Source organism: Strigops habroptila, chromosome 14, assembly GCF_004027225.2.
Source record: "Strigops habroptila isolate Jane chromosome 14, bStrHab1.2.pri, whole genome shotgun sequence".
NCBI lineage: Eukaryota > Metazoa > Chordata > Aves > Psittaciformes > Psittacidae > Strigops > Strigops habroptila.
Genome location: NC_044290.2, coordinates 2,071,373 through 2,085,065, shown reverse-complemented (window position 1 = coordinate 2,085,065; position 13,693 = coordinate 2,071,373). Strand labels below are relative to the sequence as shown.

The window sequence follows — 13,693 nt, the reverse complement described above, 5'->3', positions numbered from 1 at the left end:
AATGCTAAAGTTAAAGTACTGGAAGTATTCTATAGAGAATTAACTTGGGAAAAGCAGGGAAGCAAGATTTTTTATCAACAGCTGACAAGATATTCAAAAGCACCAGATTTTCATAAGTAGGGTTTTGAACTACCCAGATGTTGGCTAGAAAACTAAGAAAGCCAAGCAAAAACTGTGCAGCAACTTCCTGGTATACAGAAGTGACTTCTCCTTATCCAGAAGGAGCAAAAAGCAGTCAGACATGAGGCTTTCTAACATTTGAATTTAACTGAGAGGAAAACCTGAAGAGGAACCAATATGCAAAGACAGAAGAGAACTGGGGTAAATATGACAATGGAATGACAACTTCTAATGGTGCAGAAGACAGACAGATAGAACTGAGAAAAAAAGCAATGTCTTTTTAGAAGGCAGAATACATTTCCAGTTGGTGGATGCTCAGTCACAAGTGTTATGTTTAAAGGAAAGGAGGAGGTAAGGAGACCTGGAAGCTTCACAGAGAGACTGCATTGAAGGCACTTGGTCTAAACACTCTTGAGGATCTCTTCTAGTTCTGATCTCTGTGATTGCACACACTGCATCAGAAACTCACCTTCTCAATGAGCTCAATGCAGGCCGCCAGGTCCATCCCAAAGTCAATGAACTCCCATTCAATTCCTTCCTTCTTGTATTCCTCCTGCTCCAGCACGAACATGTGGTGGTTGAAGAACTGTTGCAGTTTCTCATTGGTGAAGTTGATGCACAGCTGCTCAAAGCTGTTGAACTAATATTTGAGTAAATGTTTTAACATTGCTAAGCTGACTCAAATCAACTTATTTCATAGAGATATCAAGGTAATGTCAGACAGAATATCCCTGAAGGGTTTTGGTAATAGTGTAAAGAATATATCATGGGTTGTCCTGGCTTACAGGAAAAGTTGTGCTGTGCAGCACATGGTTCATATAGCCTGCACTGGTGATGGTTTTGGGTGACCCTAAATACAGATTCTGTGGGAATAGAGACAGCAGCTTCATAGCTTTGCTTCTGCTGTTTCTTTTCTCTTATGTAGTGGGTGATGGATCTACAAAGGCAGAAGTCATTTCAGAGGGATTTGCCCTGTTCTTGAGGGCTGCATTGGGGTGAGGAAGAGGAAAGGTCAGAAAAGTCAAACAAGCAGAAAAAAGCATTTAAAGAGAGTGCAAAACCAAACCTCAAAAATCTCAAAGCCGGCAATGTCTAAGACCCCAATAAAGTGCTGTCTTGGAAGCTTTGTATCCAGTTGTTGGTTGATGCGCATCACCATCCAGAAGAAGAGTTTCTCATAGACTGATTTGGCAATGGCATTCACTGCCTGGTGCACCTGCAGGGACATGGTTCACACAGCTCTGCTAGGGCACTGCTAGTGCACCACCAGAATAAAACACCCCTCCACCATGCACAGATGCTGTCAGCCCACAAAGTGCGCTATAGGCCTTAATGGTCCTGACCATCCTCAGCTGTGACCTGCACCCACTCCTGTACCTTAGGGAGGTGCCGGTCCCTGCTGCTCCCTGACACCCACCTGATGCACTGTTTGGCCCTTCATGACATAGTCATTTCCCACTTTTACCCGGGGATAGCACAAAGCTTTCAGCAAGTCTGCCGAGTTCAGGCCCATCAGGTATGCTGCTTTGTCAGCCTCTGTAAAACAACACAAAACCATGCTGAAAGGCTTTCCCTCTTGGCTGGGACACACAGAAGGTGTTGAGGCCAGCCAGAGCTCACTCTGAAACCAGGCAGAGTGGTGCTTTACCCTATCCACAAAGCTTGACCAATGTTCTCATTTACTTTTCCAAGCAGCCTTGGAGGGCTGGTCCTCATGATCTAGTGGCTATGGCAGTCCCAAGAGATGCAGTAGAAGAGTGAGTGTATTGATGATGTCCCTGCTCATTGCAGTGAGGTTGGGCTACATGAGCTTTGAAGGTCCCTTACAACCCAAACTATTCTATGATTCTATGAAGTGTTTTTCCCTTCAAGCCACTTCTCCACAATTGGCACCCAAGTCTGGATGTGTAACCAGAAACTGGGGAGCACTACCGTAACATGTCCCAGGCACAGGGTCCTTCAGCAGAGCCATTGGGAATAAAGTGGATGCAGAAAGTGACTGTACAGGGTGGTAAGTTGAAGGTTGAACCTCCTTTTCCTTTTCATAAAGGAACAACTTCTTTTCCAGAAGAGTGCGTGGATTTCTAGTAAAAAATGATATGAAAACAGTTGGAAATACACCTCTCCAAGCCATGAAGGTTTTACCTTCTGTGCCATCTGGCTCTGCTTGCTCCTCACGTGGTTTCTGCTTGAACTTCATGTTTCCATAGTGCAGGACTGCCCCTGTCAGCTTGTAAATCCCCATTCTCTCATCAGGGCTGAAGCCCAAGATGCCAATGGCTGCCTGCATACCAGAGAGATCAGCTGGTTATAATGGTGGTGATAGTAAAAGTGATACTGTCTCTCCTTGCTAAATGTACTCACATCTGTGGCAACAAGCTCCTCCTGGTCATCAATGCTGGCCACAGAAATCTCCCCTTGGCTGATGAATGGGTAGTTGTATGGGTTGGATGTGATGAGGAGCATCTCTGAAAGGCAAATGAAGGAGTAAGAGCCAGATCATGGCAGTGAAAATGGAACAACAGCAAGATTTCACAGGCTCTTCTTCCTGTTGCATCCCCAAGCTCCTGGTTTTCTATTAAGAGACAAGAAAGAGTAAAGCCATTCATCTGCCTTCCACTGGACGAGCAGAAACTCCCAAGCAGGTTCTCAGTCCTACCAGTTCAATATGCTCTGAACTGGAGCTGAACATTCAGCACTGGCAGACAAGGAAGAAGGGAGGTCCAAATAAACAGCTTTAAGAAAGATGCTTTTAGGTGAGACTCATACATGCTTATCCTCTTATATGACATAGAATAATAGAATCATAGAATGGTTTGTGTTGGAAAGGACCTTAAGATCATCCAGTTCCAACTCCCTGCCACTAGCAGGGATGCTTCACACTAGACCATGTTGCCCAAGGCTCTGTCCAACCTGCTAGGGACAGAGCATTTACCATTTCACTGAACAACCTGTGTCAGCACCTCACCACTCTCACGGGGAAGAACTTCCTTATATCCAACTTGAACTTCCCCTGTTTAAGTTTAAACACATTACTCTGTTTTGTATTACAAACTGAGGCCAAAATTCACAACTCATTTTCAGTCCCCAGTCCTATGGCAGAGTAAGAGAAGTGAAGGTGGGCAGATGTGCAGTGGGGTTGTGCAGCATGCAGAAGATGAAGCCCTCCACACATTGAAGATAAATCTGTGTCCTTGTACACACATGCAGCCCCCTGGCACATAGCTGTCTCTGTGGGAAGGGAAGAGGGAGGTGGTAACGTCAGGAGGGGACGTAGTGGGAAGAGGAGTGTAGGAACGCCACCTTGGGAAATGTTCTGTGGATAGTTAGGAGTGATGGGCAGAGTGGAAGGAGGAGAAGTGCAGTAGTTCAGTGTGTGCCAAAAGGGACTGGGACAGATGTGGCGCATGGGTAGGGTATGACATGGCAGTGGGAAGGGGGAAAAGGCTGGAGGGGCTATGCTGGAAACAGGAAGAACTTTTGTCCATACAATGGAGAGTTCAAATAGGTGGTTTGTAGATCAGGGTATCTGGCCATCCTGCAACCAGAGAACTCTCACCTTTCTATTGAAGATTATTCACAGGATCTGGCCCATATATGCTGGAATTTCCACACCAGCAAGAACAGCAAGGTGTAAGGCAGAGTAAATAGCCACTGCTGCGCCTCACCTGCACACAGTTTGCATAAGAACTTACTCAGCAAAGATAAACTGGAAGTGGAGTAACCCCTAGTGCGACACTGTTATACAGAGAGAACAGTGCTGTGTACAGCTTTGGTAACCCAGTCATCATAGAATAGATTCATAGAATAGCTTGGGTTGGAAGGGACCTTCAAAGCTCATCTAGTCCAAAACCCTGCAATGAGCAGGGACATCTGCAACTAGATCAGGTTGCCCAGAACCACATCCAGCCTGGCCTTGAATGTCTCCGGGGATGGTTCATCCACCACCTCTCTGGGCAACCTGTACCAGTGTTTTACCACCCTCATTGTAAAGAATTTCTTCCTCATGTCCAGCCTGAATCTCTCTCTTTCAGTTAAAACCCATCACCCCTTGTCCTGTCACAACAGGCCCTGCTAAAAAGTCATTCCCCATTTTTCTTACAGGCCCCTTTTAAGCACTGAAAGGCTGCTCTAAGGTCTCCCCAGAGTCTTCTCTTCTCCAGACTGATCAAACCCAACACGCTCAGCCTTTTCTCATAGGAGAGGTGCTCCAGCCCTCTGATCCACAATGCTGGAATGCAGATGACACAAATAAGAACATGAACAAAGCTTCAGTGCTTCACACAGCCCGAGGCACCTGCCTGAAGGGGAAGCTGGATGCCTGTGACACATGGTGCCACTGGACCCTCTGTCACTGAGCTGGCATATTCAGAGAAAAGTTTCCTGTATGATTTTACTGTGAAATGTTATCATGTGATGGCTGTCCTTACCAAGCAGCTCAGGCTTCTTGTTGGAGAGGATCTGGTAGAAGATGTGGTAGCTTCTCTCCGCTTTCAGCTGGAAAGTGACTCTTGACTTTTCCAACAAGTCTGTAATATGTATGCACATATTAATGTTTCAAGCATTTCTTTACTTTCTAGTAAAGCAATAAGCCCCCATCATTAACTCACAGGTCTCAATGTCACCAGAGGCCAATTTTCCAGAGGTCCCAAAATGAATACGAATGAATTTACCCTGGCAGGCAAACAAAGGTAATGGTCAGTGCAGCATTCTCAAGTAGCATGCCAGGTTGTTTTCTCTCTTGAATCTCAGTCACAGCATTGCCAAATCAGTCTGAATTAGAAGATAGATAAAGAGGACAGTTTGTTGCAGCCCAAGTGTTCAAGGCCAGGTTGGACTGGGCTTAGAGCAACCTGGCCTAATGGAAGGTGTCCCTGCCCATGGCAGGGGGTTGGAAGTGGATGAGGTTTAACGTCCCCTCCAACCCAAACCAGTCTGGGATTCTATCATCTGACAACCAACCAAGATATTTGTCAGCAAGAACGTTTCTCTCAGACCAGTGGCTCCCAGTTGCAAGTAACAAGCAAGCAAGCAGGATAAGAAATGCAGGAGGGCAGAGAGAAATACAGTGACTCACAAAGCGCGAGGAGTTGTCATTTCTCACAGTCTTGGCATTCCCAAAGGCCTCCAGCAGTGGGTTTGCACTGAGGATTTGATCTTTGAGTGTACCCTGTGAAAACAGGTGAATAACTACTGAGAAACACCCAGGGCTATGTGGTAGGAAGAAGTGACCATACTGCTGTTCACCTTATTACATGTGCAACCATGTGCCCTTCATTTCAGCTGTACAGAGTTACTACAGCATCTTTTTGACTACAGCACCAAGAACCAGCAATGTGTAAATGGTAAATAATTCATTTTCCTCTTATTCAGAATTTCTCCCATGGTCAGAGCTCTCATCTTTCAGCCACATGGATAGACTGGTCTGTGTGAAGAAACTGGAGCTCCTGATTCTTCCTGGAGACCAATCCCCCAGACCTGGTTTCAGTCCACTCTGGTAGCTCGTATTTGTGGTGGTCCTAACTGCATATCAACTCCTGGTTTTTTGGAGTTGATACAAACCCTACAAAAAAACTGCCTTTTGAGGGGGTGGCTGAAGCTAATGAAAGATATTTTGACATAAATGTTTGTCACAAGTGCTGTCCTCAGCCACAAGTTGGTAACATCCCAACTGCCCCTCTGCCAAGCCTTTCTTCCTCACACCTTCATCCAAGACTCCTTCTTCTTGGCTAGGTCCCCACTCGCTGCAATCGTGGCAAAGTACTGGATGACACACTTTGTGTTCACAGTCTTCCCTGCTCCGGACTCCCCACTGCCAAAAGAAAGCACAGAGTGAAGAATTATCTGCCCCCTTTTTGTTGGAGACAAAGGTCAAAGTGGCAGATGTACTTACGTGATCAGGATGGACTGATTTTCACGATCTGTCAAAGGAAAAATACCTGCAGTCAGAGAAGCTGTAGGGAAAAGTGCTGCTTCTCTGGTAACCCTGAGCGTCCATTGGAGGGAAAGAAACTAAACCTCTGCAGGCAAAACTGAAAAGATGAATGGCCTTTTTCTCCTCTCTCTTCCCCTCCCTGCACTGCACTTTTTGTCTTCTCTCCTCCACCTTTGCTCCATCCTGCACTCTCCTCTTTGCTTCTGTCTTTACCATATTTACCTTTATTACTATTTAGGATCATAGAATCATGGAATAGCTTGGGTTGGAAGGGACCTTCAAAGCTCACCTAGTCCAAAACCCTGCAATGAGCAGGGACATCTGCAACTAGATCAGGTTGCCCAGAACCACATCCAGCCTGGCCTTGAATGTCTCGGGGGATGGTTCATCCCACCTCTCTGGGCAACCTGTGCCAGTGTTTTACCACCCTCATTGTAAAGAATTTTTTCCTCACGTTCAGCCTGAATTTAATAAGGGACAGGACTTCATTCAAATTAAAACCATGTATATTGGTGAAAATATTTCTTCCAGCTCTGTTCTGAACCTACCTGCTGTTGCATGAAGCCATGTGCTGGTGTGCTAAGGACTTCCCAGATAATGTGTCCTATCCAACTGCAACTGCCCTTTGCAGTGGTTCCTGTTATGGTGCTTAGCTTAGTACTTGGACCAGAAATACAGATAAAGTGCAGTACAACAGCATAGCACTTCAAGAATAAAAAAACTAATTCAGGAGACAGGGAAAACTGCGTGGAGCTGGTTTTGCATCATCTAGAGATAAAATAAGCACATCTAATTCTACAATACAACAGTTGGGAGCTCAATCAGACAATCTGCAACATGACACAGGACAAGGAATTGGGGTAAAGCACTGTAAGAGATGGAAGAGGCAGCTGAGCTCACGGCAGGTGAGGAGTGGCATTTGGCAGGAGCAGTGTTTCTGACACAGCTTTTTTTCTCTGAGTCTGGTCAAACTAGAGCCACTCACCAATCAGCATGAACTGATAGGCATTGTCAGAGATGGAGAAGATGTGCGGAGGGGCCTCCTGGCGCTTCTTGCCTCGGTAGCCAGCCACCACCTGCGGGCTGTACACTGGCAGCCACTTGTAGGGGTTGACGGTGACACAGAAGAGACCCGAGTAGGTCTGTGGAAAACAAAACTGGAAGAGTCACTGCAGTCATCTCCTGGCAGCTGGATTTTCTCCTCTGCCAGAATAGGGAACTTACATAGATCATCCAGGAGCTGTAGCGGTCCTTGAGGTTGTAGAGGACAGCAGGTTCATGCAGGTGGGTCAACATGGCCACATCTTCAATTCTGTCAAACTTAGGTGGGTTCATGGCATAGACATCATCAGGTTTGACAGCAAGTGTCTGTAATTCAGAAAGAAAGAGTTAACCTGGATTCAGCAACTCTCGATGCTCCTTCCATGTACACACACAGAGACACAGGCAAGGAGAAGTAATAACATCTGTAAGGCTGCTCTAATTCATAGTTTTCTTTCTGTTTCACTGTGCAGAATGAGATCATGGCTATTACAGGGCAGACACTGATGCCAGCTAGGAATTCTACAACACTGGCAAATTTACAGCATGTAAATTTATTGTCCTGGAATTGCTACAACCATACAGACAGCATTTGTGCTGGACCAGATCTTTCTGCACATTGTTGCTGCTTATGAACTTCAGGTCGCTGCTGCTCATGGCTGCTCCTGGGTACAACTGCTGGAGGCTGGTCTACCTTTCATCCTCCAAGACTCATACTGCACAGTGCCTGAGACACTGTGCACAGGACAAGTACAAGAGCCATCAACAGCTAATCCTTCCTGGGAACGGAATTGTTCCACTCTGGCCTGTTGCCATTCCTAGTTAAACAAAGGCTCTAGCTCTATCAAACAGCACTGTCTACCGACACTTGTTGTAGGTGACTGTCCTGTCACACTGCCAGAGCCTGTGGATGCAGGGACGGGGGGCAGATGTGCAGGAAAGCAGATGTACACCGATGGCAGAAGCTTATCTCAGGCACACTGAATTAAGGAGCTTGAAAATCCTGCTGTCACTTCATAGACTCACAGACTGGTTTAGGTTGGAAGGGACCTTAAAGCTCGTCTAGTTCCAACCTCCTGCCACAGGCAGGGACACCTTCCACTAGAGCAGGTTGCTCTAAGCCCCTGTGTCCAACCTGGCCTTGAACACTGCCAGGGATGGGGCAGCCACAGCTTCTCTGGGCACCCTGTGCCAGCACCTCAGCACCCTCACAGGGAAGAGCTTCTGCCTTGTATCTAACCTGAACTTCAGAAGAGGGCAGGAAGCTCTAAAGTATTAGGAATTATTACAAAAGAAAGAGAGAAAAGAAGAGAGTGTTATGTAGGATGTGTCTGTCAGTTCATTCCCACTTTCATTACTGAGCACACCTCTTCAAAAGGATATAGTTGTAGTGGAAATGCTCCAGAGAAGAGAAACAAAGATGGTCGCATGTATGAAACAGGTTTTCTAAGAGGAGAGCATAACTTGATTGGGATTTGGGAGTGACAAGGGACACTTTTGCAGTCTGCAAAGTCAGGAATAGCAGAGAGCCATGGCCATGGCAAGGAAGAATTAATATTTTCTCATGAAAAAATAAGTTGAAACAAGTTGAAATGACCAGGCTGCATATTGCAGAGGAAAGGAAGCACTTGACACACATACTCCAATTTTAAACTATGGAAATCTTTCCCACAGGACATTACAAAGGCAAAAAACCTCAAATGGATCTAAAGGCCCAGCCTGCCGGAAAGCAGGTCCTTATACACAGGTGTCGGTGCAGGCTCTGCTCAGCCACATACCTGGGAATGCTGGAGGCTGGGGTGAACCAGTGGATGGCTGCTTTATTCTTTACTTGCTTTCTGAAGAAGCGTGTAGCACCTACTGCCAGGATGTTGGTTGCTTTGGGCTGCTGCAGCTATTTTTACAGCAGTTATCAGGCCATGAGCTGCTAAGACCTGTCAGCATTTTTGCAAGATTAACACCTTGGAGGCTTCTCTAGGAGACTGCAGCCAGTGACACTTCACATGCAAAAGGGACTTTCAAAGTAGCTGCCTGCTCTGCTACCAGTGAAAGAAGAAGTTTATCAGGGGGTATGACAGGGCTACATGAGAAAGAGTTAAAAGCAGCCGTTGAGAAATGCTAGGACTGGCAAGGCTACAACCAAACCTGGTTTTGAGCACTGCTGTATCTTTAAAGCCTAAAGCAAGAATAATTACCCAATGAACACCTTCATCCCAGCATTCTGAGCAATGCTTTCCTCTGGAAAAGTGCTGGTCCCAGTCAGAGGGCAGGGCAGGGCAGATTTCTTGCCTGAGCTAGCCTAACTCTTTCTGTGCTCCTTGCCTCCCTATCAGACATCTCAGCAGGGCAAGGAGGAGGACCAGGAGGAATCCACTTACTCTGCCGTCCTCTGTCTCAACAGTTATCTTCCCATCCTGTGCAGCCTTGATCTTCCCTTTGGTGTACACCACTTCGGGGTCAGCCACAAAGCAGTAGGTCTTGGCATCAAACGGCTGGTTCTGGGCTTCAATTCTCTCCTTCTCTGATTTGCGCAGGTACGGTGCAGCCTCCCCGAAAACCTCCATGCCAGCGTCTCTGCTCATGGCTGGAGCTGAAAGACAGATCCTGCTGTGGTGGTCCCCCTCTGAGAGCACCCTTCCCACCTCTCAGATGTGTGCTGCAAGGTCTGAGGGAGATATTTGCCTCTCAGAGCCGGAATGCACCAAGCAACAAAGAGCTGCCACCCTTCATGGCCCCGAGGAAAGGGGATCCATGCCTGAAGGAGCAGGAGGTTCCCTGGGGGAGCGTGGCAAAGGGGAGAGATCTCTGAAGAATTCACACAGTCCTTAGTAAGACTGAAGCCCTGAAGCCCATTTTAGTTCCAGTTCTTCAGTTATGATCTCCCCCACTCCCTTTTAACATGATGCCTGTCCTAGTCCTCTGGTGCACAGCCGCAGCAGGCAGGAACGGACACTTGCCATGGCCCATTAGAAATCATGTCAGAGGGAAGAAGGGGGACCTGCCCACAGTGAGTGCAAGGGAAAAGCCAACTCAAGCCACTCTGGGCAAGCTATTAGTTTCCATGCCTTAAATTCTCACCTTAAAGATCAGTCAACAGAAGGAAGGAACAGGCTGACATCTCTGATCTCTGAAAGAGAGAGTGGAAAGGTCAAACTCCAGCTAAACTACAACCTCTCTGAAGGCCCAGTATCTCTCCCTTACTGCAAGCAACCACTCCAGTTGAGGACCAGAGAAGTAAACTGCAGATACCAGTCCTTCCCTATCCAAGGAATGTCCCAGCAAGGAATCTACAGCCTTGCGAAGCTCCAAGCACGGAGAACAGCACCATTGGAGGAGCCCTCCACCCCTCTGCAGGTCAGTCACAGCATGGCCATGAGATCAGGAGGCACCAACAAGGGCTTTCTCCCTGACAGCTTTTAAAGGCTCAGCCCCTTCCCTTAGCTCGGCCCCTTCCCTATATTTGGAAGGAAGGGATCAACACTCCTGCCTGCTCACCAATTCCTGTTCATTTTCTGCCATATACAGTATGCAAAGAAAGGAGCTGCTCTTTTTTTTCCAAGTTTAGTAACTTTGAGACCTGATTGTGGTTTGTAGCCTCTTTGTTGTGAGGATGTCCTCTATTGGGAACATGCTCTCCTGACAGCTACGACTGCAGCCAGCACTTCACTCCTACCTTCTCTCATTTAGATGTCAAAGACATAATAGTCCAGAAGGGACCTGCCCCACTGCTCCTGCTCCTGGGATGCCAGGACAGAGTTCACAGTGGGAAGGGAATGCAAAGCAGCTGCGCGTGGGGTGGAGGGCAAGGCCATGTGAAAGGAAAAAGGTGATGAGGATTCATGCAGGATCAATTACAGCAATTCTTGCAGCTTTCCCATCACTGTATGGATCAGGGAGGATGGGAGGAAAGGCCATGACTGAAGTATGATGTGACAAACCATGGCAAAATACAGGCTCATCAGAAAGAACACCCAAATCTACCCAGGTCTAACCTGTCACTCTGGTTGAAGAGTTTATTTCCTGGATTTCAGTGTCACAGGGATGGATATTTCATGAATTCCATACCCTGTATATGCTACAGAAATTGAGCTTCAAATACCACTTTGGCTGCCTAGGAGGTTCATTACCCTTGCTGCCAAAAGGAGCTGCAGAAGCCATGTCACACAGTGCTATCAGGTCCTTAAACACAGCTGATGGCAATTCCCAGGTGAGAATAATATTGGTAAGGGAACATAGTAGCCACCAAAACACTGGGCATCAGCCACCTTTGCATGCCAGCTAGGACAGGTCAGCTCTGCTCAATCCTGAGCACTCAATCCTGACCCAGAGCACCACTTCCATGTGAATCCCCGGGGCTGTAGGCTTGACAGTGCCTGGGGAAAGGCAGAACTGTGTCTGAGGAGACCCAGGCTGTGCAAGGATACACTACGCTTATGCAACTCTTGCTTGGGCAGCATAAACCCAGGACTGGCAGCAAGGCATGGCCAGCACAGGCTTGGACACCCCTCTCTCCCCTCCCTGGTGCAGGGCTGTGCCAGAGGCTTCCAGGACCACGCCACTGAGTCCTCTTCAGCCCATGTGTTTGCCCTGGAAAGCATTGGGAAAAAAGTGGGAATTAGCATGGAGAAAAACAAAAATGTAGCAAAAAACTCCAGCTCTGCAGGAGAGGTTGAGGGTCAGGCAGGACCAGAGCTGAGCTCTCCCATCTCAGGGCACAGCACCATGACCATGGCAGCACAGCCAGGCTTCTGCTGAGTTATGGTTACTCTTGCAAAGCTGACTCATGAAGTCTTGCAGAGGGCATGAACACCCTTTAGGCTGTGGTGGGCTTTAAGTGGAGGTCTTCCAGACCCAAGTGCTCTATTTGGTTGGTGCAGAGTAGACAGGCAATGGCTGCAAACTAAGCTCACCTTGTAGAGCAGGGCAGGAGAGCAGTTGGCAGAAGCAATGGGAGGCTTCATGCTTGCACACATAGTAGCTCCTGGTTCATGAGCAGAAGGGTCTCCCCCACTCTGAGTCGTCCTGCCTGCTTTGGTCATCTTCTGTCACTGTCCAGTAGCACCCATTTGCCCTCCGCACTGCCTGGCCACTCATCAAAGGCTGATCATTCCCTCAGCAGAACAAAGCCCGCAAGACTTATGTGATGCCAGAAGCCTATCCCAAATAGCTCCTGCACCCCACAAAGCACCATTCCCAGCTAGAGCACCCTGGGGCATCTGCTTCTGCTGCATGGGGGACATTACCTCATCTTGCAGACACTGCTGGCCCTGCTTGCGTTTGCCCCAGGAAAGCTGACCCTGTGGCCTTGCAGGAGTGTCATTGTCACTAGTGTTTTGACAAACATGTTCCATGTTGCCCTTAATTTCATTGAAGGTCACTAAAAATGGACACTACAGCCCCACAGCTCATGAATCATGAATTCCTAGAATCCCCCTAAGCCTGGAGGATGAGGGAAAGCTTTTTTTAGCAAGCATCCCCTGTGATCGTCCCTTTGAACTCGGCACAGTGGATGTACTGAGTGTCTGCAAAAGGCCAGACACACCACACCAAGTACCAGCTTGGGGCTTTGTCCTGATACTGAACTGTCAGTGTGATTCAGACAGGGCCTTTCCTGCTCCCTGGCATGCCTAAAGCAAGGGGGATGGTCCCTGCTCCCCATACCCAGCTGCAGGATCAGAGCAAAGAGCACACGCAGGCAGCGAGAGCCACTCTTCCCATATTCCCTCACTGGTTCAGGTGCCCAGTTGGGAGCAGAATGCAGGAAACCAGTTAGCAATGAGCAGTGACCCACAGGTAGCCCCTGTGCCAACTAGTCACTGGCATCTGCTGGCCACCACACCAAGAACATATTCCACTGTTTAAAACCATTTGCACACTGCCACTGTCTCAACTGCTCTAAATCAGGACCATCCAGTATATCCACAAGATGGAATTTCATGTTCTTTCCAGCCCAGCAAGGGTTAGCAACTAAAAAAATACACATTAATCTTTCAGATCTCCAATTCTGATCCACGCACCATGCAACCAGCTACAACAGCCACTGCTGCTACCTGACCGCTACCTGCAAAGGCTCCACTTTTCACTGTAACAGTTACACTTATTTCTAGCAGTTTTCCATTATTACACAAAGCATGTCTCAAGAGAATAATTGCTTTAAAATCTTATCAGAAGGCAGCCTGGAGCAGGGGCTTAGATATAGAAATGTGTCTGTTACACTGCAAAGCAGAAATGCCAAGAAACTTGGGGAATGCAGATGAATCTGCACATCTAGATTTTGGGTTTTCCTTTGGTGTTAAGGACAAGCATTAGATTCTTCTCAAGAAGTAAGTGTTTAGATTTGTCTGTGCTTTGGAGCCTTTGGATGCTTGACAAGCTGTATGAACAGGGATGACAGAGCTTTGTGCAAGTGAAAATCACAAAATGCCATGATAGATCTGAAACTTCTATCTCTGTTCATGCATGACAATGTGAGACACTTCAGGTCTTTCAACCCAACCAAGGAAATGCCAGATTTTCAGCAAGTTGAAGAAATATTATTGCTTTTATTCCATTTCTGGGACTTAGACTTGGAATATGCACTACAGGGAGATGCAGTGG

General features: G+C 47.4%; 1 protein-coding gene across 1 annotated transcript in view; it reads right to left on the bottom strand.

The window, feature by feature from the left end:
• LOC115616510 (myosin-3-like) overlaps positions 1 to 13,693 on the bottom strand; it is a 44,667-nt gene extending 30,974 nt beyond the window's left edge. The window contains exons 1-15 of the mRNA XM_030505818.1: positions 12,007 to 13,693; positions 10,175 to 10,223; positions 9,475 to 9,686; positions 7,280 to 7,423; positions 7,041 to 7,197; positions 6,014 to 6,041; positions 5,824 to 5,932; positions 5,198 to 5,290; positions 4,731 to 4,794; positions 4,551 to 4,649; positions 2,485 to 2,588; positions 2,266 to 2,404; positions 1,538 to 1,656; positions 1,187 to 1,336; positions 590 to 760 (exon numbers count right to left, since the gene is read on the bottom strand). Coding sequence (XP_030361678.1) covers positions 590 to 760; positions 1,187 to 1,336; positions 1,538 to 1,656; positions 2,266 to 2,404; positions 2,485 to 2,588; positions 4,551 to 4,649; positions 4,731 to 4,794; positions 5,198 to 5,290; positions 5,824 to 5,932; positions 6,014 to 6,041; positions 7,041 to 7,197; positions 7,280 to 7,423; positions 9,475 to 9,678 — 1,581 coding nt within the window. The 5' untranslated portion in view covers positions 9,679 to 9,686; positions 10,175 to 10,223; positions 12,007 to 13,693. The remainder of the gene's footprint in view (positions 1 to 589; positions 761 to 1,186; positions 1,337 to 1,537; positions 1,657 to 2,265; positions 2,405 to 2,484; positions 2,589 to 4,550; positions 4,650 to 4,730; positions 4,795 to 5,197; positions 5,291 to 5,823; positions 5,933 to 6,013; positions 6,042 to 7,040; positions 7,198 to 7,279; positions 7,424 to 9,474; positions 9,687 to 10,174; positions 10,224 to 12,006) is intronic.